This window comes from Callospermophilus lateralis, chromosome X (genome assembly GCF_048772815.1).
Source record: "Callospermophilus lateralis isolate mCalLat2 chromosome X, mCalLat2.hap1, whole genome shotgun sequence".
Lineage (NCBI taxonomy): Eukaryota > Metazoa > Chordata > Mammalia > Rodentia > Sciuridae > Callospermophilus > Callospermophilus lateralis.
In genome coordinates, this window is record NC_135325.1 from 63622285 (window position 1) to 63647787 (window position 25503).

General features: G+C 34.2%; 2 protein-coding genes across 2 annotated transcripts in view; one reads left to right on the top strand and one right to left on the bottom strand.

The window, feature by feature from the left end:
* The window catches only part of LOC143638574 (glycine cleavage system H protein, mitochondrial-like), a 53830-nt gene extending 48513 nt beyond the window's left edge, over positions 1–5317 (bottom strand). The window contains exon 1 of the mRNA XM_077106455.1: positions 5068–5317. Coding sequence (XP_076962570.1) covers positions 5068–5317 — 250 coding nt within the window. The remainder of the gene's footprint in view (positions 1–5067) is intronic.
* A 16-nt stretch (positions 5318–5333) lies between these two features.
* On the top strand, positions 5334–23548 carry Cylc1 (cylicin 1). The gene is made up of 5 exons (XM_077106456.1): positions 5334–5407; positions 9319–9359; positions 10909–11027; positions 12055–13653; positions 23516–23548. The coding sequence occupies exons 1-5, from the start codon at positions 5334–5336 to the stop codon at positions 23546–23548; spliced, it is 1866 nt and encodes a 621-aa protein (XP_076962571.1).
* The last annotated feature ends 1955 nt before the right edge of the window (positions 23549–25503 follow it).

Consider the following 25503-nt stretch of genomic DNA (forward strand, 5'->3'; position numbering starts at 1 on the left):
TAGTAGAGTCATACTATTTATGTCTTCATACATGTACCTAGGATAATGATATCCATCTCATTCTACCATCTTTCTTACCACCATGTCCCCTCCCTTCTGCTCCCTCCCTTTGCCCTATTCAAAGTTCCTTCTTTCCTTCTATGCTCTCCCTCACCTCCATTATGGATCAACATCCACTTAGAAAACATTTGGCCTTTGGTTTTTTGGGATTGGCTTACTTCACTTAGCAAGATATTCTCCAACTCCATCCATTTACCTGCAAGTGCCATAATTTTCTTTTTTAATGCTGAGTACTATGTGTATATATACCACATTTTCTTTATACATTCATCTATCATAAATAAATAAATGTAATTCATCACATCAATAAACTTAAAGATAATCATATGATCATTTCAATTGATGTAGAAAAAGCATTCAACAAAATACAGCACCCCTTCATGTTCAAAACGCTAGAAAAAATAGGGATAATGGAAACATATCTCAACATTATAAAAGCTATCTATGCTAAGCCCCAAGCCAACATCACTTTAAATGGAGAAAAATTGCAATTATTCCCTCTAAAAATTGGAATGATTTTTCATATCTCTATATTTTTATAATAAAATCAATTAAATATTTTTAAAAATATTAAATAAATATGGCAAACTAATTTTTAAAAATAAAATGTGTGCAGAACTCTTACTTCACATATCGCTTTACTGAATTCATTGCTTAAATATAGCAAATTATAATTTTGTAACAGATTTTGTACTGTTATTTTTATTTATGTTGTAGTGTAATATTAAGATACTAAACTTATGTTTATATACTAAAGCAGTAGTACTCTGTACCTAGGATAATGATGTCCATCTCATTCCACCATCTTTCCTTAGAAATTTCTCAGCAGCTCAATTAAAAACTATCATCATGAAGAAATAAATAAATAAAATTTTAAAAAGTAAATAAAAACTGGAACAAGACAGGGATTCCCTCTGTCACCACTTCTATTTAACCTAGTTCTTGAAACATTAGAGCAATTACACAGAAGAAATTAAAGGGATACGGATAGAAAAGAAACTCAAACTATCACTATTTGCCACCAACATGATTCTATACTTAGAGGATCATAAAAATTTCACCACAAAACTTCCACAACTAATAAATGAATTCAGCAAAGTAACAGGATATAAAATCAATACCCATAAATCAAAAGTATTTATGTACATCAGTAAGAAATCCTCTAAAATAGAAACTAGGAAAACTATCCCATTTATGATATCCTCAAAAAAGATAAAATACTTGGGAATCAACTTAATGAAAGAGGTGAAAGACATCTACAATGAAAACTACAGAACACTAAAGAAAGAAATTAAAGAAGATCTTAGAAGATGGAAAGATCTTCCTTCTTCTTGGATAGGCAGAATTGATATTGTCAAATATTTTTTTTTAGTTTTTATTGTGACTCATTCTTTAATATTACTGTAAAATCCATTTATACGCCTTAAGATGAACTGTTTTCATTTTGATGTTTTCAAAATTTACACTGTCTTAGTGAAGATCTCAGTATATTTAATGTATTTGAAATTACTTGGGCTTCAGGGACCTGGACATTCATTTCCCTCTTTGGATATGAGAAATTTTTTCTCAGTATTTCTTTTAAAATGCTCCAGTCCCTTTATCTTTCTCTGCCACAGGAAAGGGAAAAAATGTATGCATTCGTTTGCTTGACAGTGTCCCTTAATTCTCATAGGCTTTTTCACTCTTATTCAGTTATTTTTTTCTTTTTGCCTTTCTCCTAATTTTGCCAAGTAGTTTGTTATTTTTCTCTTTTCTAATTGATGAAATCTGATGTCAAATCTCTCTATGGATTTTTTTTTCCAGTTTAGTCATTATGTTCTTTAGCACCAAAATTTATTTGGTTCTTTTTTATGGTTTTCATCTCTTTGTTGAACTCTTTTCATTTTCTTTGGGTATTGTTTTTCTGATTTCATCCAGTTTTCTATCAGTATTTTTTTTTTTTGCAGCTCACACTGAGTTTCATTAAGATTATTGTTTTGAATTTAGTTTTAGATAATTTCTAAATTTCCATTTCTTTGGGGATGGGTTATTGGTATTTTACATTGTTCCTTTGATTATATCATATTTACATGGTTGTTCATGATCCCCATGGCTTTGTATTTGTGTAGATGCATATTCTACTCTTTATAGACTGATTTTGGTAGGTAAAGTCTTCCACTCTTTAACCCATCAAGAAACTCTTGACAGGTCTTCTGATATAGTCCAGAGGTGGGTTTGTGACTAAAGTCCTTAGGCGGGCTTGCCTGGTGCCTGAGTTCTTTGAGATGGTTTGAAGTCTGGATCCACAGGGACTGAGTTAGCATGAATGATCATTGAGCCTGAGTTTTCAGAAGCTTGTTAGATCCCATAATGTCTCTACAACTTGGGTTTTTGGAGATAACCCTAGAGCCTGAGTTCATAGAAACTGGCACTCACTTGTCCAAAGGGTATATCAGTAATGTCACCAGGAGATAGAATAGCACAATTACTAATAATACCCAGCCTACATGATAAATTTTCCAGTCATACTGTAGAAAGAGGTTCCAAGGGATTAGGCTCCACAGGTGTAGATTGGGCTATGCTTTCTTTAAATTTATATTCTCGCCCCATGCTAAAACTAAATATTCAAGGACATGAATTTAATGGGCTACTGGATACAGGTGCAGACCTTAGCATCATCTCTCGTCAAGAATGGCCAAAACATTGGCCATTACAACAAGCCACTCAAATGCTTCGAGGCCTAGGAGTGGCGACTAGGGCGAGAGGATGGGTAGCCATTTTAAGATTCCTCTTTTGTTTTGCTTCACTTTTGTTTTAAGTTGCCTGTCCCTGGAGATGAGTGAGACGGAAGAAAAATCACTCACATCTGAGGATAAACTATTTATGTCTGAGGAACAGATAGGGAGAAAGGACAGATGCACATGTCAGGAGGATAGAAAGGCTATAATGAATTTTTGTTCCCTTTTTGTTTCATTCTGTCTTGGTTTTGTTTGGCATCATCTTGTTGGGTTGTATTATAGTAGAAATACGGGATCAGAAATTAGTAAAAAAAAAAAAAATGAAAGAGTGTTAAGTAAATTGTTAGAGGAAGGAGGCATCTCAGTAAAACCAAGAACAGTCAGGGCATACGTTGATACAATACAAAAATGTAACCCATGGCTTTTTAAGGAGGAGTTGTTAAATATATCACAATGGAACCATCATGGTGAAGATTTAAAAAGAATAGAAAAGAACAGCCCAGGGACTCTTCCAGTTGGCACATTGCCATTGTGGATGTTCATATCTGGTTTGCTTGGTCCAAAGCCTTCAATTCAGACAAAGGTAGAGGAAGGAGAAGACATATTGATTCAAGTAAAAGAGAAGGTCTCTCAAATTAGTCAGAAAGAGGAAAAGATTCAAGTAAAAGAGAAGGTCTTTCGAGCTAGTCAGATAGAGGAAGAAAGCTTAGAGCAGAAAAAGCCATCAGGGGAAAAGTTACAACAGGAGACTGCTACTAATACCTTTCTATCACCAGAGGGCGTAAGTGTCCAACCAACAGTGCCACCTCTACAGGAGACTGCTACTAACACCTTTCTATCACCAGAGGGCGTAAGTGTCCAACCAACAGCACCACCTCCATATGCTGAGAGGCCCCCAACCCCCGCAGTTGATAGTTGGGATCCTGAGACAGGATCTCAAGTATTAACATGCCCTGTATTTGAGGCAGGAGGGCATCGAATTCACAATGCTTTAAATTTCAAAACAGTGAAGCAGCTAAAAGAGGCTGTAACAACCTATGGTCCCCAAGCACCCTTCACTGTAAGCTTGGTCAAGTCCATTAACAACTTGAACATGAAGCCAGCAGATTGGGCTAATATGTGTAAAACTGTGCTAAATGGAGGACAATACCTGTTATGGAAGGTTGCCAATGAGGAATTTTGCAAGGAGACGGCTAGGCGAAATGCAGCAGCTGGTTATCCTCAGAGAAATCTAGATATGTTGTTAGGAAAGGGACCTTATGAGGATCAGCAGCAACAAATTGCATATGATCCTGGTGTATATTCACAAATTGCTGTAGATGCAGTTAAGGCATGGAAGACTTTACAAGGACATGGAGGTTTACAAGGTCAATTATCTAAGGTAATACAAGGAGCTAATGAACCTTATGCTGAATTTGTAGATAGGCTTATTCAAACAGCTACCAGAGTTTTTGGGAATACAGAACAAGCAATACCATTACTAAAACAACTGTCTTATGAGCAAGCGAATCGTTGGTGCTGATAACGCCAAGGTCACGGGTTTGTTCCCCATACGGGCCACCAAATGCCGCAGTCTGGCTGGGCACAATTCAGGAGCCACTTGTCAAAAGAAATGAACTTTATTTTTAGAACCACACATGCCAAACAAAACAGCTCCTCAGGAAAAAACCCTCAGAGCCCAATTGCCACCAGCAGCTTCCCACAAGCCTCTCTCACTACCACAAGCCTCTCCACCTCCCACAATCCTCCTGCTCTTGAGGCCGATTGGCTGGGTCGTGTTGACGGAGCCAAAAAAAGTCCCCCAAGGAGCAGCTCCGTGGCCTGAAAGGGCAGGGAAACAGCCCAATGAGCATCACCACAGAGAAGCCAATCAGCTAGACGTTGCTGGGGCCGCTGTGAGCCAATCATCAGCTGGCAGTCTGAAAGTTTGCTGGGGCCCCTTCGGCTGTGGCTCTCAGCAAGCAAGCCTGGTACTGGGAAAGCCTATAGCTTGCATTCAGGGAAGTTAGTCTAAAACCTGAGTCTGTGGGAGTTGATTTGGGATAGTCTGGCATTGGGCCTCATAGGTGGATCTCCACCCTAGGTTCATTAAAGTAAGCCTGGATTTTGCAAAAGCTGAAGTGTGGAATTTCAGGATCTGGCTTCTTCCCTAGGGCTTCAGAAACCTGCTTGGCTCTGGATTGGCTTTGAGTCTGTGTCTGGCGGAACCAGTCTGGAGGCTGCTGGATGTACAGGTTCTTCTCTGGAGCCTGGGAGTACTAACACAGAGCTAGTGTACATGTTTGCCAACCTAGGCCTATTGTAGATATAGAATTTTGGCTCAAGGATGCTGACGTGAAACTTGAGACTATGGCAGCTTGCCTGGCACTGGTATGACTCTGAATGCTGGGGTCACGTGGGCTGGCCTGGTAATAATACATCTTGCCCAGGTCTTCGAAAGCTGGCTTTGCATTGGCTGTACTTAGAGTCTGTATTCGTGGGGACATTTCTGAAGACTGGGTCTTCAGGTGCTTTCCTGGTGTTTGGAGGCACAGGGGCATAGGTGGAACTGGATCTATGAGAGTCAAACTGGAATCTGGAACTATAGGAGCCAACACAGGTGAGATTCATGTGAAAATCAATTCACTGAAGTATAAGGATAAGATATTAGAATGTCAATTTATATATTTCAGTTCATCTTTGAAACTTTTTACCTTGATTTATGATTAATAGTGCATGTAGTAGACAAAGAACTATATGTACAACATATTGAGTTGTACTCAAAATGGTTTATTGATAAAATTTTTCCAAAAATAAAATTTAGAAAATAAAACTTCAGACTGTGAGAAGGAAGACAAAATCAATACCAGTATAAAATCTTTCTTACCCCAATATAAGGGTAGAAATACAGAAATCTTGGCAGATTTCTACACTGTTAAATTTTCAGGGATGCAGCTCATGATACCATCTATATACTGAATTGAATTAATGCATACTCATCAAAGACTCTCCATACTGCTTTCCAGAGTGATTGCACCAATTTACAGTCCCACCAGCAATGTATGAGTGGACCTTTTTCCCCACATCCTCACCAACATTGACTGTTGCTTGTATTCTTGATAATTTCTATTCTGACCAGAGTGAGATGAGATCCTAGAGTAGTTTTGATTTGCATTTCTCTAATTGCTAGACATGTGGGACATTATTTCATATATTTGTTAGTCGATTATATTCATTCATCTGTGAAGTGACTCTTCAGTTCTTTGGCCATTTATTGATTCATTTATTTGATTTTTTAGTGTTAATGTTTTGGATTCTTTATGTATTCTGGAGATTAATGATCTATTGTAGGTGCATGTGGTAAGGATTTTCTCCCAATCTGTAGGCTCTCTCTTCACATTATTGATTTTTTTTCCATTGCTGAGATGAAGATTTTTAGTAGAAATTCATAGCATTTATCGGTTCTTAATTTTACTTCTTGCACTTTAGGGGTCTTGTTAAGGAAGTCAGATACTAAGCCAACATGGAAAAGATTTGGGTCTACTTTTTCTTCTGTTAGGCACAAGGTCTCTGTTCTAGTGCATAAGTTTTTGGTCCATTTTGAATTGAGTTTTGCACATGGTGCAAGATAGGGGTTTAATTTGATTTTGTTACATATAGATTTTTAATTTTCCCAGTACCATTTGTTGAATAGGTTATCTTTTCCTCAGTCAATGTTTTTGGCAGCTTTGTCTAGTATGAGATAACTGTATTTATGTGGGCTTGTCTCTTTGTAGTCTATTCTGTATCATTGATCTAGGACCCAACTCATTCCACTCCTTGGTTTATACCCAAAGGAGTTAAAATCAGCATACTACAGTTACACAGCCATATCAATGTTTGTAGCAGCTCAACTCACAATAGCTAAACTATGGAACAAACATAGGTGCCTTTCAACAGATTAATGAATACAGAAATTGTGATATATATACACAATTGAATATTACTCAGCTTTAAAGAAGAATAAAATTATGGAATTAGCAGGTAAGTAGATGGAGCTGCAGAATATCATACTAAACAAAATGAGCCTATCCCAAAACACCAAAGACCAAATGTTTTCTCTGACATGCAGATTTTAATTCACACTGGAGAGGGGGCTAAGAGAAGAGTTACTTTCGATTAGGCAGAAGGAAGTGAAGTATGGAGATAGGAAGAATAGTAGAATAAATCAAACATTATTACCCTATATGCATATATGACTACATGACCAGTGTGATTTTACAATCATACAAGCAACAAGAATGAAGAGTTATGCTATATTTATTTATGATGTTTCAAAGTTCTTTCTACTGTTTTGTATAACTAATTAGAACACACCAAATATTAAAATATAGTTATTCTCATCAAGTCTCAGAATTGTTAGTGATACAAAGCTACAACTATCTTATATTTGATAAAGGAGCTAAAAGCATGCAATGGAGGAAGGATAGCATCTTCAACAAATGGTGTTGGGAAAACTGGAAATCCATATGCAACAAAATGAAACTGAATCCCCTCCTCTCGCCATGCACAAAAGTTAACTCAAAGTGGATCAAGGAATTAGATATCAAATCAGAGATTCTGCATCTGATAGAAGAAAAAGTTGGCTCCGATCTACATATTGTGGGGTTGGGCTCCAAATTCCTTAATAGGACACCCATAGCACAAGAGTTAATAACAAGAATCAACAAATGGGACTTACTTAAACTGAAAAGTTTTTTCTCAGCAAGAGAAACAATAAGAGAGGTAAATAGGGAGCCTACATCATGGAAACAAATTTTTACTCCTCACACTTCAGATAAAGCTCTAATATCCAGAGTATACAAAGAACTCAAAAAATTAGACAATAATATAACAAATAACCCAATCAACAAATGGGCCAAGGACCTGAACAGACACTTCTCAGAGGAGGACATACAATCAATCAACAAGTACATGAAAAAATGCTCACCATCTTTAGCAGTCAGAGAAATGCAAATCAAAACCACCCTAAGATACCATCTCACTCCAGTAAGATTGGCAGCCATTATGAAGTCAAACAACAACAAGTGCTGGCGAGGATGTGGGGAAAAGGGTACTCTGGTACATTGTTGGTGGGACTGCAAAATGGTGCAGCCAATTTGGAAAGCAGTATGGAGATTCCTGGGAAAGCTGGGAATGGAACCACCATTTGACCCAGCCATTGCCCTTCTCGGTCTATTCCCTGAAGACCTTAAAAGAGCATACTACAGAGATACTGCCACATCGATGTTCATAGCAGCACAATTCACAATTGCTAGACTGTGGAACCAACCCAGATGCCCTTCAATAGATGAGTGGATAAAAAAAAGTGGCATTTATACACCATGGAGTATTACGCAGCGCTAAAAAATGACAAAATCATGGAATTTGCAGGGAAATGGATGGCATTAGAGCAGATTATGCTTAGTGAAGCTAGCCAATCCCTAAAAAACAAATACCAAATGTCTTCTTCGATATAATGAGAGCAACTAAGAACAGAACAGGGAGGAAGAGCAGGAAGAAAAGATCAACATCAATCAGAGACATCAATCAGGTGGGAGGGAAAGGGAGAGAAAAGGGAAATTGCATGGTAATGGAGGGAGACCCTCAATGTTATACAAAATTACATATAAGAAGTTGTGAGGGGAAGGGGAAAATAAACAAGGAGGGAAATGAATTACAGTAGATGGGGTAGAGAGAGAAGATGGGAGGGGAGGGGAGGGGAGGGGGGATAGTAGAGGATAGGAAAGGTAGCAGAATACAACAGTTACTAATAGGGCATTATGTAAAAATGTGGATGTGTAACCGATGTGATTCTGCAATCTGTATTTGGGGTAAAAATGGGAGTTCATAATCCACTTGAATCTAATATATGTAATACGAGATGTCAAGAGCTTTGTAATATTTTGAACAACCAATAAAAAAAAGAATTGTAGGTGATATACTTTATATTATGTGTGACATATATGAACTCATGAAATAAAGTTACTAGTCAAAAAAAAAACACTAGTAGGTCATTGATTAATGTTTTTGAAAAAGTACAAATTTCAGAAATCTAAAATGTTTTCATTTTCAACACTATTTAGAGCAGTGGTTCTTAACCAGAGATCAGTATCAAAATCACCTGTGAGATTTTTAAAAATATATACTTGATCAAACTAATCTAGAGATTGTCAATATAGCGATAGTTCTCTGATATTTTCATTTTTTTTAATTTCCTAATTCTCTTTTTACATCTAGTTTACAACCACTAGCTTAGAAACTGTTTTACTCAGTGTGTTTTATAGATTTTTTTAAGTTGTTATTTAATGATACATAAGGACTGTGTTTTATGCTGAGTATTAGAGCTTTATTTTGGAAGTGAAAATAATTTTGACTCAAATATAAATAGATTTCACTATTTTGATTTACTTTATTTTGTGTTTAAGAATTGATGACAAGAGATTGCATGGATTTACAAAGTGTAGTTATTGAATGGTTATATTTATGGCTATTATTATTGATAATATAAATTCAATTAAAACATTTTTCTTTTTTTTGACAGACAAGACGTGAACATCAGAACATATGCTAATCCCATTCCAAGTAAGAACTTAGTCTTTGAAGTTCAATTATTTTTTACATTCTAAAATAATTTTAGCAAATAATGAGTAGAATCTTCTGTTAAATATGACAAATCAAAAGCTTCCTTGAACTTGTGATAAAACATAATGAATGCATGTTTGTGTTCTGACCTTAATATGGGTTTGTATTAGCTAACTTAAAATGAAAGACATGTTTAGCTTTTCCTTCCTCCTCATAGTATAAAATCTGCTTACTTATTTAACTTCATCTTGTGTCCAAAAATCAAAATTACAAAATCCAAATTAAGGAGAATAAATATAGTTAGAGAGGTGAATGTAATTACTGAACATCCCATTTGTTTAAGAGCTGCAACTTTGGAAATTCTCATTAATATATTGAGCTGAAATAATTCATTATGCTACAATTTTTTCCAATGGTTCTTCCCTCTGGAAATATAGAAAGAAAACTGTAACATTGTGATTAAGAACGTGAACTCAGGGGTCAACTTGCCTATATTTGAACCTTTACTATTTAATAGCTTTATGATTTGAGGGAAGAATTTAACTTCTATCAGTGCTTTATTTTTCTTCATTCATAAAAAATGGAGGTAATTGTCTTATCTATTTCAAAGAGTTTTGTAATGAATAAGTGGGTTTACATATATTAAGCACTTGGAACATAGTTTGACAATATTAAACACTACATAAATGTTAACAATTGCAGTTATGTTATCACTACTACTACTACTACTACTACTATTACTACTACTACTACTCTCTCATATAGTAGCTCTTTAAATATATGAATAAAGTGATCACATCTCTCACTAGACTCTTCATCTCCAGGAGAACTATCCTGAGTTTTGAATACCATTGCTCTTTTGAAATAGCTTATGAGTAATTTGATTTTCCTAATTATTCTATTCTGGATGCCCTCAAGTGTATATACACCATTCTTTAAGAAGTTTTGTCATACTCACTACTTGGTCAATAGCCCTAAGCTATATTGTTTAGGATAATATTGAAGTGACAGTGGTGCTAAAATAAGCACTTAAAATTAATCAATCAAACATCGTACTGAATAATTTATGGTCAGCATTGCACTAATTACTGTGGTAACTATAGAAGGAATCATAATATTATCTGCAATCTAACCAAAATGGCATAAGGAAAACAAACCAAAACAAAGGAGATGATGTAGGCACTTGGAATGAAACAGTTAATCTTTATCTGTTTTCCATTCCTACTATTTTATTTTACCAACATGATTTAGGTAAATATTTATGAAATTTTTAAATCCAGGAAATAAAATTATAAATGTTACATTAAGCAGAATTCAATATTAAACAGAGTAATTGATTTTTATTTTCCCTGATTATTATACAAATAAATTGCAAGTCTCTAGGAAAGAAGCTATATTTTGAGTTATCCTAATTAAATATATATATATATATATGTATATGTATATATATATATATATATATATATATATATATATATGAAGAATGTTTCAGTGTTGATGCAAGTCTTGCCATTAATTTCAAATTATTTATTGCTTTCTCTCATTTTAGTCAGTGAAACTAGTGGAAAATCATGGAATCAAGAACACTTTGCTTGGACATTTCCCAAACCATCCATGCCAAGTAGAAAAGAGAAATCAAGACCTTCAGAATTACAAATCACAGTTTCTGTAAGTAGGGAAAAGATTATTCTAAACTTAATCTAAATTGGTACAACCTATGTAAATAAGTCATATAAAAATAATCTAATACCTGGAAGCAGATTTTGAATTTATTTTTCTCTGTTGAACAGATTGCCTCAAACTTGTTTCAGATTAAACTCTTATTTGTACATGTTACTTTACATCAAAGTCATTACATAGCTAATGAATTAAGCAATCTTGAAGCCTAATGCTATATCTGGTGGTTACTGTCAGAAAATGTTCACCAGCTACACACAAAAATAACCTAAAATTTGAATATTATAGCAGAAGTGATTTTATGATTTTGCAGCTTCCTATATTCTTTGCAATTCAGGTTACTTGATACTAGAAGATTGAAATTTACTATTCCTTCTATAAAATGAGTTATCCTATTAATTATCAAAGCATAAAACTGGTATGCATGGGACACCTATTTTGCTATCACAATATTTTTAAAGCATCTCCCAAAGTTACAGCTAATGCATTCATTCAAAGGCCATTAATTATACTGGTAGTGATCCAAGAAGAATACTTCTCTTCGTGTTTCTCTTTTAATATCATATGAACATTTGATTATTGGTGTCTCTACTGGAATATTCAAAGAGTATAATAAGTAAATATAAAATCAGTTTTTGTGGCAACTTATTAAAACCACATTTGACAAATCTTTGGATATGAGTTGAAAACCAATTATATTACTGCTACCCAAGTTTATGTAGATCAAATGAAATGTTTGTTTCATTTTTTGTCCTCATTTTCAATAACAGTCCACAGTCATGGTCTCAGGTTTTAATTTTGACCAGAGACTTGAAAAACAGAAATAGAAAGTTTGCTCTGAATAATACACCTATCACAAGAATATCCCTGATAAATTTCAAAGTGATCAGTTTTTCCTGGCTTACTTATTATATTCAATTTTGAATAGATTGTTAATGAAAAGATAAACTATTTCAGTGTGGCAATATGAAAATATAGAACATTCACAAATTCTTATTATTCTAACTTATCTTTTCAGAGGCAAGACCAAAGAAAACTAGAGGAAGGTCAGAAGCCAGCTCATATATGGATAAGGCATTCTTTTAGAAAAATTTTTCAAAGGCCATCCATTTACCTAGCTATCGGGATACAGGTTCCATTCAGACATCATTATAATCCCAAAAACCGTGATATAAGGGCAGAAATTAAAATGTCAAAAGATGTTAAAAATAGAACAATTTTAGAGAATTATTCCAAGAAAGAAACAGGCCCATGTGTAGCAAATCCAGAATCCAAGAAAATAGTAAAAGATGATAAGCCTAAAAGAATAAGTAAAGGAGATAAAACTCCATCAAAAACATCATTTGAAAGTGAAATATTTAAGAAAGCAAAATCCAAATCAGAAAAAAATCCAGAATTCAAATATTCTAAGTTAGGCTCTAAAACATATTCAAATAAAGATATGAAAAATACAATGAATTCCAAGAAGAGAGATACTGAATCCACATACTCAAGAAACAATCCAAAGAAAGACTCTAAGGTGATCTTAAAGAAGAATTCTGATGACAAATCAGAGACTTGCTCAATAAATATTTCAAATGTAGATTTAATTATGTATTTGGAGGAGATTGATACTAAATCCATGGATGTCGATTCATGGTCAAAGAATTACTCACAGAACAATTCAAAGAAAGATGCAAAGAAGGAAAAAAAGGAGAGGAAAAAGAAGGGCGGAAAGAAAGGCTCTGATGCAGAATCTGAAGACTCAAAAGATGCAAAGAAGAAGGATAAGAAAGGTGGAAAGAAGGATAAGAAGAAGGATTCAAAGAAGGACACAGAGTCTACTGATGCTGAATCTGAAGAGTCAAAAGATGCAAAGAAAGATGATAAGAAGGATAAGAAATCAAAGAAAGGTGACAAGAAGAAGGATTCAAAGAAGGACACAGAGTCCACTGATGCTGAATCTGAAGAGTCAAAAGATACAAAGAAAGATGATAAGAAGGATAAAAAATCAAAGAAAGGTGACAAGAAGAAGGATTCAAAAAAAGATGCAGCCTCTACTGAGGAGTCTGAATCTGAAGGGGATGCCAAAAAAGGTAAAAAGAAGGGCAAGAAAGATGCCAAAAAGAAGAAGGATGCAGGATCTACTGATGCTGATTCTGAGTCTGAAGGGGATATCAAAAAAGGTAAAAAAGGTGAAAAAAAGGGCAAGAAAGATGCCAAAAAGAAGAAGGGTGAAGAGTCTACTGAAAGTGAGACTGATGCAGAGGCAATAGATGGTAAGAAAGGTTCAAAGAAAGAGTCCAAGGATACAAAGAAGGAAATAGAGTCTACTACAGATGACTCTGATAAATCACTAAGTAAACAGGATTCTAAAAAGATAACTGAGGACTCAGATGCCACTTCCACAGATTCGAGGAAGGCACCAACAGACCTGAAGAGAGGTGGATCCAGAATGTCATCCAAAAAGACTACTTTCCAAGAAAAAGAGAAGCAAACAATTACAGGTAGAGTTCCTCCAACAAGAGAAAGACCACCACTCCCTCCTTGTGAACCTTTTTTACCATCACCTAAAGTGAAACGTGTCTGTCGGTGCAAGATGCCTCCTCCACCTCCAAAACAAAGATATGCTCCTTTGGTATGTTTACTCCTGTTTTGTTTTCAGGGAAAAATAGATTGTTAAATTTAAGATTTTTAAAAGTTTGAATTTACATATTTTCTAAAGAATAGCTCTCTTTTAATTGTAATATTGTACAAATTTGGTCTCAGAGGCAGGAGAGATTATAAGTACTGTGAAATGTCTTAAAAGAGTAGCAAAACAAATGTTAACATTTTAGAGAGTAAGAATTATTTGGACTATAGCACAGGGAAGTGGATCTTAGTTTAAGAAAACAAATTAATTTTAAGTAAGGTCATTTAACAAAAATGATTAACTGCTCTATACTTAGCTAAATCAAAATTGAAAACTGACTAAAACTTCTACATTGGCAGACTTACTTGATATATCAAGCCATTTCCTGGGAAGTTGCTGAATACAATAAAAGCTCAATTAAGTAATATCTACTCATAGCAGTTGGTAATATCCCAAAATTCAGATGTGCAAAAATTGTTATTTAATCTGAGTCTGGACTAAACATTTTTTGTGAGTTATCATCTTTACTGATACCAGAAAATGAATATTAACTGTCCACAAGTAACCCGGTCTCCTTTGATTTTCTGACAGTCACTTTCAGGTTAACTCCATTTCTTTGGAAGTAAATACCATGTATATTTAGCTTCTATTTTTTTCTCATTCAACAGATTATGTCTTCCTTCTCCATTCCTCAAATAGTCTTTTTTAATATTTATTTTTTTAGTTGTAGTTGGACACAGTACCTTTATTTCACTTATTTATTTTTATGTTATGCTGAAGATCGAACCCAGGGTTTCACATGTGCGAGGCAAGTGCTCTGTCACTGAGCCACAATCCCAGCCCCTCAAATAGTCTTATTTTAGGGGAAATATTATGTATCACTTTGGAAGGATGGTTTCTGGTTCTACATGCCTCACTTTCTGGTTCTCTTTAGTTTTTGGTTGAGGTTTAACTCATATGTATGGTTTCTGAACATCAATGTGTTTCTTTGCTCTCACAGTATTTATTGCCTATTCTCAGTGTAGTGGGACTAATACCCTCTGTCATGCAAAATACAGATCCTCTGTAGTTATGGTGAAGTCTTAATCTTAAGCTTCTCATTTTCCTTTATTGCCTCTTCCTATCACTCTACCTTTCTTTCCTCCTCTTTCTACTCTCTGCTCTCCTCCTCTTCTTTGACTCTTTCAAGGGGCCTCAGTTTCTATTCTACTCTGGTAGGCAATTCATTTTACCCTGTATTCCAAGTTTCTATTGGTTTATAATAAACTATGTACAGACTTCCACTTGCATTCCATATATTAATAATAGTTTACAAATTAGAAACTTTTTTTATATTTCTCACAAGACCTACTTCTGAAGCCCATTTTTCTCCCAGTATTTTCATAAAGCCTGCTTTGCAACTCAAACATGATTAACGACCCCTTGTTTTACATGATATCTTTTCTCTGAACCTTATGGACTGAGTCAATGGATGGGTATCCACCAGGTCGACAAAACTTACAAGGAATTAAAATACACTGGAGAATAATTTTAAGGTAATTGTGAAAAATTACCCTCAAATATCTACATTTATTACAAAAAGCAGTTTTGATAAAAATAAGTAAATTATGAGAAAAATTATAGCCAATGATTACATTTAATTAAGAAAATAAGAAATAATACCTATTCTCCTTAATAAAATTCCTTTACATATTCCCAGTCCAGGTAGGCCTTTCCACCTTTATCATTCTACTGAAACTGCTCTTCTAAAGGTTACCAAATACCATTTTTGTGGCCACATACACCGGTTTCTCCTCTCTCTCCATGTTATTCTGCCATCAAAAAACTTTTAAACTAACTATTCTTTCCTTCTAGAAACACTTTCTGTACTTAATATTTGTGACACTGTGCTCTCCTATTTTCATTTCTGTTTGGTGGTAGCTTATAATCACCTCCATTCTATCTTCTGCTTCACCATTAAATATTGTAATGACACAAGTCTTGCTCTTGACTTTTAATATATGCCATCCATATTGTAGAATTAACCCAATCCAATGGTTTTAAATGCCATCTATGTACTGATGATTCTAAATTTAACATCTTTAGCCTTGCTTTCCCCATTGAGATCTAAATTCTTACTCCAAGTGCCTGCATGAAATCTCCACTATATTATCTACTAGGCACCTCAACACAATATGTCTCAACAATCTTTCTTTTACTTTTATTTATTTATTTATTTGTTTGTTTGTTTGTTTGTTTTGGTACTGGGAATTGAGCCCAGGGGATTTGTACATCCCCAGCCCATTTTATTTTACATATAGTTTTTGAGATAGGGACTTACTAATTTCTAAGAGGCGGGCCTCAAATTTGCAAAACTGTCTCAGCTTCCTGGGCTACAGGGATTACAGATCTGCACCATCATGCCCAGCAGTAGATGAAGTTTTATTTGCACAGAGTATGGAACTCAGGGGTACTTTACCACTAAGCCACATTCCAAGGCCACACCTCTTTTTTGAGGTAGGGTCTGGCTAAGTTGTCAAGGCTCACCTTGAACTTGTGATTTTTCTACCTCAGTCACCCAAGTAATTGAAATTCAGGAGTGTGCCACTAAGCGTAGCAACTCAGTAACAATCTTAACCTCTCCTAAAATCTATTCCTACTCTAGCCTCTGTCTTATCAAATGGCACCACTATCCAACTATTTGAGATTTTAAATCCCGAATACAATATGAATTTCTCTTTTCTTCACCCCTAACATGTAATCAATTAGTAAGATATAGCTACCTTATAACCTGAAGCAGCACAGTTTTCTTCATCTCCAAAACTACCACTTTAATGACCCAAATCATCAACATTGTCTTTCCTGAATACTATGAAAGTTTCCAACTAGTGTACCGCTATAATGCTTAAAAGATTTTGGTGGATTCCCATTGCAATCAGGATAAAGTCAAATTCCTTACTCTTGTTTTCAGTCCCTATATTATCCAGCTGCTACCCTTTTTTCACCCTTAAATTGTATCACTTTTTTGCCTTTTATTTAACTATCTAGCTGAATTAGCATTCTTTTTCTTTCTCATACATATCAAAGCCATTTACTCACCAAGTCTTTGATTTATATTGTTCTCTCTGAATAGAAAACTCTACTGTATGAACTTTGAGGGGCTAATCTTTCTCATTACTTAGTTTTTCAGCTTAAATGTGGTCTTTAGAGAAGCCTTCCTTAATTACCCCTCTTACCCACTGTCCATTAGATCTCTAAACCCTGAATCCTACTTTATTTCTCTTCACTGAATTTATCTTTATTTTAAAATTAATTGCTGATTAATATTTTTTAAAAATATCTTTATTTACTTATTTTTATGTGGTGCTGAGGATCTAACCCAGGGCCTTGCACATGCTGGGCAAGCGCTCTACCACTAAGCCACAACCCTAGCCCAATATTTTTAAAATTATAATCATTGTTAGAATTCAAGTTCCCTGCAGGAAGTAATTTTTTTCTTTATTGCTATATGCACAATTTCAACAGCAGAACCTGAGCTATATTTATTTTGTGGAGAATTTGGTCTCTCCACAGAGCTAACAAGCTCACATCATGATAATTGAATTTCTGAAATCCATGGTTCTACAGTTAGTAAGACATGATTATCCTACCACCAAAATATACCCTGAATCAGTCAATTTTTCTACATTTTCATAACTAATAGTACCAATCTTCCTCCTTCTTCACCACTTCCTCCTCTTCCTCCTCCTCCTCCTCCTCCTCCTCATCATCATCATTATCATCATCTCTCCAATATCTGTGCTAGCCATAATAGACAAGGTATTTTAAGTGGGAATTTTTTTAAGTGCATTGTGCATTCTAAGTGTCTGGATAAATATTTATATTTATACTTCTCATTTAATGTTGAAGAATATATGAACAGATTGTGTTAATAAGTCTTAGGTCTCCTTTAGTAGGGATTCAAAGAATCGCATCATTTTCTCTTTCCATCCCCATTCGAGTTCTACTGAGCTTCACAGCAGAACATAAAGTTACTGTCACATTTCAGAGTTAGCTCTGTTAACACTATTGTATTAAGATAGTTTTTTGACTTGAATCCTTGGTCTACATCTTACTACCAATACTGTTGAGTACTTTCTTAATCATTTGGAACACCACATTTCAGAATTGCAAAATGGGGTATTAAAAAGACCTTTTTTATAGGAAAATTAAGCATGTACATTGCTTAGTGTAGTGTATGGCATTGTATTTTGCATAAGCCTGAAGCTCTCCTCCTATTATATTTCCCAAAAAAATATATAGGTGGATTTTAATTTTATTCAGAATATATAAATAAAATTAAAAAGAAAAAGATTCTGTGGAAAATGTTCAAGTCAATAAGCAAACCAACCAATATTCTCAACTGTTGTTGTTTTCTCTAGAAAATTGATTAATTGATAATGAATTTTGTTCTTCATCAAGTATTATTTACTGAGCAAAAAAAAGATTATATGGAATTACATGATTGTAATTTAATAGCCTAGACAGAAAGACTCATATATACATGCCAGATTTTAATTTTTTGCTGCTTACTTCCATATCTATAAATAATATCTTTACATATATGCTTCTTAATTTTACACATTTTCTATTGATTTTCTACCATGTTTATGTAATATGTTCTAATGACCTCACATTCCTTCTTCTAGTATGGTTCAACCTTTATTTTTATTTCTTTTATTAACTCCATTTATGACTTTAAATATTATATTTTTAATTTTTGACTAGTTCCCTTACTCTTAAGTTCTTTCCTGTTGCTACTAGTTCTTCATTCAAAATTTCTCATTTTAATTAACATATTATAATTCTTCAGATTATTATGTCATATTTATACATGCACATAATTTGATCAGATTCATTCCCCTGAAACTTTCCTTTCCTTCCCCTCCACCTTCTGCATGATTCACTTTCTCTATTCTAATATACATTTTCTTTTTATTATTATTAATTTAATCATTTCATTGTAGTTAAATGTAAAAACTGTATTTGTTGTGGTGTATTTGTACATGAATATAGCATAATTTGGTAGTTTTCCTTCTCCAGTACCACCTGATGCACTACACTATTCCCTCCCTCTCGATCCCCTTGTCTGTTCTGTTATTCTCCCTTCTATTTTAATGAGATCCCCTTTTTATACATTATTTTCCCTCTCACTAGATTCCAAATATGAGAAAAAAAACATTTGAAAAGTCAATTTCTGAGTCAGGATTATTTCATTTAGTATGATGTACCTCCTGTTGTTCTTCCATTTACCAGTAAATGACATAATTTCATTTTATTTTTTATGGCTGAGCAAGCCATCATAGTATACATGATTTCCTATAGTGATCTTTCACCAAATTCTATGGCTTTGTCTCTATTGACATTCCCTTGTCACCTTTTGTCTTTATCAGAAATATATCTCTTCCTGTAATATCCCTGAATGTTTACTCTCATATTTGTTTCCTCCTCTTCTCATACCACTATTTCTCTATCTCAGTTTCTGATACTTATACTTTTTTCCATGTGCAATCCAATATTGTTTTTTTATGGCTCAGTTCTTAGACGTTCATTCTTCTCTACATATTCTATTTGGAAGCATTTTTATATTATTATTTCTTCCATTTTGCATTTCTATTTTTATTTTTTCATACCTCTGAAGGAATAAAATATATCTCTAGACTATTCTCTTATCCAAAAGCTCACCTGTTATTTCTTATATTAATCAATTTATAGTTGCAGAGGGAAAAAAAGGATTTGAGATTTAAATTTATCTTTAAATTGTATTTTTGTGCATGAGTGATTTGAAATAAATCCTCTATAAATAATAGTATCTAACCTACTCATTATAATAAATTATTCTTATGTTCAAATGAGAAAGAGGTTAAAAGAGTTTTGTAAATGACAAATTATTATATAAATACAATGATTTATTATAGTTATTACTGCCTTTTGCCTTCTTTATATTACTCCCATTTTTCTTCAGTACCCCCTTCTTTTGTTATTTACTTCAAAACACAACTTTCCCTCTGAAAAATAACACATTTTTTTCTATTTTTTGGTTGACATTAATATTATCTTCCAAACAAACTGAAAAATCCCTCATTGGCATTGACTAAATTCTTATATTCACCATAGCACCAGAATGTTGTTCTGCATGCTGAATATGATTAATAAATATCTGTTGATTAACATGGAGATTTTGCCAGCAGAAGCCATGGCTTTATTTTTAACTTGAACATTACATTTTTATTTGGATTTTTTGTAATATTCACTTGACTCATCAATTTAACTTTCTCCATTTTATCTGAATAATCTTTTGCAAACTTTGCTGGATTCTGTTGACCCTATGTTGAAAATATACCTAGAATTTAATTGCTACCCATTAACTGTGTTGTGATGCTGCAAGTCTAAGCAATTGTTATCACTCTCCTGAATTACTGTAGTAACTGTATAAGAGATATTTATGCTTTTAATCTTTCTTCATTGTATTATGACCAAATTATGCTGTTCTATCCTGTGCATGAATGAATATCTGACAACAAATCCTACTGTTATGCATAGTTATTATGCACCAATAAATAAGTTTAAAAAGAAGACTTAAAAATGTCCCCTTGAATATCAGATTATGTCACCCCTATGCTTACAACTCGTGTAACAAAGGGAAGGGGCATATGAAACTTTTGGGGAGTGAGTGAAGTTTTTAATGTCTTGACTGCAGGAGTGGTTTGACAACTGTATGTCTGTAGAAACCCATCAACCTGTAAATTGATGTAGTTTGTTTTATATCCATTTAATCAACAAAGCTGTTTAAAACAAAGTTGATGAAAATATATGATACTTAGAATCAGCAGAAATAAATGAAAACTGAAAGAAATAAACTAACCTGAAAAAACTATAATGCCAGAATAAATGACAAAATGTTTACAATTTTCAACAAAGCCCTAGATAATATGATTCACTTTTACCTCTTATTTTATTTTTTTCTACTTTGTCAACCTGATTTAACCACATTGGCTCCTCCACTATTCCTTGAATAACCCAGGAATATTATTTAGGGGTATATACTTGTCATTTCCTCTATCTAGAGTATTCTTTCCATAGAATTCTGCATGGTTAACTCCCTTACTTCTTCAAAAATTTGCTCACCTGTCAAATTATTAATGAGGCAACTCTGACCACACTATTTAAAAGTGCAACTGTTGGGCATGGTGGTGCTTACCTGTAATCCCAGCATCAGAAAGCTGAGGCAGGAGGACTGAAAATTCAACTCCAGTCTCAGCAACTTAACAAGGCCCTAAGCAACCCAATGAGACCCTGTCTATAATAAAATACAAAAAAAAAAGGCTGGGGATGTGGCTCAGCAGTTAAGTGCCTCTGGGTTCAGTACCTGGTACCCCTCCAAAAATGCAATTCTTCTCCTTCACACTCTCACCCTTATCTCATCTACATTGTTCATATAATTTGCTCTTCCAATATTTAATTTAATTATTTATTATGTTGATTGTGGATTGTACATACTCTTTGCTAGAAAAACAAACTCTTTGAGGCTAAACTCCTTCCTTTGCTTACTAATATATCTGAAATGAACTAAAAAAGTGTCTGGCACTCAATATTTGTTGAATAAGTAGATGATATTTCTTAGAGAATTAGAGAGAAATGAATGAAATAATTACTGGACAGTTATATGAACACAGGATGGAGTTAGTATGAATTTTTGGTGTGCTCAGTCTATGAACTAATCTATTCATTAGTTGAATAATGGTGAAGAAACTGATATTTGAGCTGGATCATGAAGGATGAGGAAAATTTTGACAGACAATAGAAAAGTTTCTATCCAAAACCACTCAACTAACGCAACTGTGAGATTGTATTAAGAGATGGAACATTAAAAGATGATTCTGAAAGAGTATGTTAACTGAGTAATAACTGTCATAGTAGTCAGAATAAAAGGCTAAAGCCCATAAAAGCAGCAACAGGATATTTTGACACCACTCCAAAAGTTTATTATAAGAAATAAGTAAAACCTCTAACATGTGGAAGGGAAATTAAGTTCTGATTTATATGAGGATAACTTCTTAAATGCATTTTTAATCTATATACTTTCCAAATAATGTTTTGCTTGTGTTGTAACTATTGATTTTCTGCTACTTTCTGGCACTCTAAGAATGCATCCAATTAATCTACCCTTTCCTCCTCACCTACCATGAGGCTTCATGTCCTATTGTTGGACCCCGGCTGTCAATAATGAACTCTAATTCCACAATATCACTTCCTTGTACAATGTCCCATTATTTGGACATTTCCAAAAGTTTTTACTAACCCTATAATTTTCAGAGCTATCAAGTTAACTTATCAAGAAGGCATTAAGTTTGTTTTTGGTTATTCTTCCACCAATAATTACAGTTTAACTAAAGAGTTTAAAAATGCTAAAGCTACAGATCTAAAAAATGCATTTGGATTTGGAATAATGTGGAATGCTTTAGAATGCAAGGCATCTGTAGTGCATCTCCCAAATCACAATATCTAGATAGAAGTAATTCCACATATATTTAAAGCTAGATCTAATCAACACTTTAACTCAATTATTTGGGAAGCATAGCAATGTTCGAAAGAATATTGAACTATTAATCAAGAGTGCTGAAGAGGCACACTTCTGAGAATAAAATCAAAATCCTTATAAGATTAAATCAGAAAAGGGCTAAGGATATAGTTCAGTGGTGCAATGTTTGCCTAGCTTGCATGAGGCTCTCAATTCAATCCTTAGTATAGGGGAAAAGTTAAACAAAAATAAGAGATAATTTGTGCAGTAAGAAATAAATATGATATATAATCATGAAAATGTGTTTACTATGGGTAGCTAGCAATCTAATCAACCCTATGGGGTAATGTCACTTCTAATAATTCAACAAAACACACACACACACACACACACACACACACACATACACACACACATACACACATACACACACATATATCATAAATACAGCAAATATAATTTTGTATTTATTATTTATGTAATAAATATCTTGCAGCTGTTTAAGCTTCAAAGACAGTGGTGCATTTATTCACTGATGATTACAGAAGGAGACCTAAGCAAACTTTCCTACATTCTTCTGGGTGTATGTGGGAATATGTAGAAAGAATCATAAATGGTGACTGCAATGCAATTTATAAGAGAAAGACTTTGGAATTAAACTAAATATATAAAATTAAGGGAATGCTATAGTACAACATGAAACAGAATAATATACTTCCATGAAAATGATAATTATGAAACCTAGATAATTAGAAGGAAAAGATAAAACTATAATATTAACAGAGGCAGCAGAAAATACTATCATATTCCAACTAGAGAAAAATCTATATGTGAATGACACATCTCTATAGTAGACACATTTACAACTAAAAATATTTGTATTATCCTGGTAAAATTTGCAGATACTATCAGTTATTTTAAAATCCATTTTATGTTATATTTTCATCTTTAGACATTCTAGTCCACTAAAATAGTTAGTAGTTAAAAAGTGAGAGATTATACTAATGCAGTGATAATGATGTACTTTGATTCATGTACAAATAATGGTGACTAGTCTAGCATTCATTAATTCTCACCCTTCACTGGACATTATCATCACTCAGGAAGCTTGATCAGCATGCACATTGCTAGACTCAATGTTCAGAGATTTTGATTTGGTAGATCCGGAGTCCAGGAACCTGCATTTTTAAGAAAAAATAATAAAAATCATATCCAAGTATCCTTCCATGTATTAATTATATGCTTTGGCACAGTCTGCAACACATCAGGGGTTTTCTATATTTAATAATGTTTTCTGTTTTATTTTCATCTTTCTGCTTTATTCCTCAGCCTGAAGCAGAGTGGATTCATAAGCTGCTTTAAAGAACAACTAAGCAGTTGGTTTCACAGAATGGCCTTAGAGTAAGCACCAACTACTACTCTCCAAAAAGCATTACTACTTCTGGGGAACTGTAATAAATAAAAACAATTCTTTCATGGAAACCAAGGACTTATTTTTTGCATATAATTTATTAAGGTACTTTAGAGAGTTTTGTTTTTATTACATGCCTCAACTATTGAGAACAAAATAATATAGCATTTTACCTCATGTTCTGCAGCTTCACTTTAGAAACAATTTGTGAGTTTGGGTTAAAAAGTAGCAGTCTTACTTTATTTGACTGTATCATGTTTTGTTAAACTTCTTTTTTAAATTTTTATTTGTTCTTTTTAGATATACATGAAAGTAGAGTATTGCCGCAGTCTAGCTGGGCACAATTCAGGAGCCACTTATCAAAAGAAACTAACTTTATTTTTAGAACCACACACTCCAAACAAAACAGCTCCTCAGGAAAAAACCCTCAAAGCCCAACTGCCACCACTGGCTTCCCACAAGCCACACTCACACCCACCAGCCTCTTCACCTCCCACAATCCTCCTGCTCTTGAGGCCGATTGGCTGGGTCGCATGGACGGAGCCAAAAAAGTCCCCCAATGAGCAGCTCCGTGGTCTGAAAGGGCAGGGAAACAGCCCAATAAGCATCACCGCAGAGGAGCCAATCAGCTAGATGTTGCTAGATGTTGCTGGGGCCGCTGTGAGCCAATCATCAGCTGGTAGTCTGAAAGGGCAGGGAAAAAGCTCAATGAGCATCTCCAATGAGCATCACCACAGAGGAGCCACTCAGCTAGATGTTGCTGGGGCCGTTGTGAGCCAATCATCAGCTGGCAGTCTGAAAGTTTGCTGGCAGCTGGAAGTTTGCTGGGGCCCCTTCGTCTGGGCTCTCAACAGAGTATGTTTTGACATATTATACACACATGGAGCACAACATATTCTAATTAGAAACCCATTCTTTATGTTATACATGATGTGGAGTTAGTTTCACGGGTTATGTATTCACATATGGACATAGGATAATTGTGTCTGATTCATTAAATTTCTCTTTTACTTAGCATTCCAGAAACTATACAAATAATGAAATAAAGCATAACTTCTGTACCCTTAAAAGAAAAAAATAAGTTATATGCAGAAAAACCTGGCAAGATTCTTTGACCAGGGCTGGGGATGTGGCTCAAGCGGTAGCGCGCTCGCCTGGCATGCGTGCGGCCTGGGTTCGATCCTCAGCACCACATACAAACAAAGATGTTGTATCCACCGATAACTAAAAAATAAATATTAAAATTCTCTCTCTCTCTCTCTCTCTCTCTCTCTCTCTCTCTCTCTCTCTCTCCCCTCTCTCACTCTCTCTTTAAAAAAAATAATGTTTAAAAAACAAAAAAAAAAGATTCTTTGACCAAATATTTGACTATTTCTTGAAACTTATCCTAAGACTATTCTAGTAATTTCCTTGTAAAATTCAGTTGTAGCAAGAATTCTGCTAAATCAGTTTAGTAAGAACCCCTATCCTAATTATCTGATCATCTTTTAGATAGAATTAGTTTCCTCATATTCTACCATCCTTGAAGTGATATCTGATATCCAAAGTATCCTGTTAGGTCAGTTTACCCAGAGATTTTCCTTAACACTAAATGAAACTGTTTAGAATTTTCCATCTACTGATTACCTCTTCCTTGGCTATAAATTCCCACCTATCCATGATATATGTAGAGTTGACACCAATCTTTCATCATACACTGCTAGATCCAATTACTATTGTCACTGTAATTATCATAACATTCCATTCTTGAATAAAGTCTGCTTACCATCCTCAATAAAAGTCACTGGATATTTTTTTTTCTTTACATTTCTATCCCCCACACAGCTGTACAGAGAGATCTAAGCTTAATCATTGAACTTTTTACTCTTTAGGTTATACAATTTTTTCTTTCTTTTTCCTGAACTTT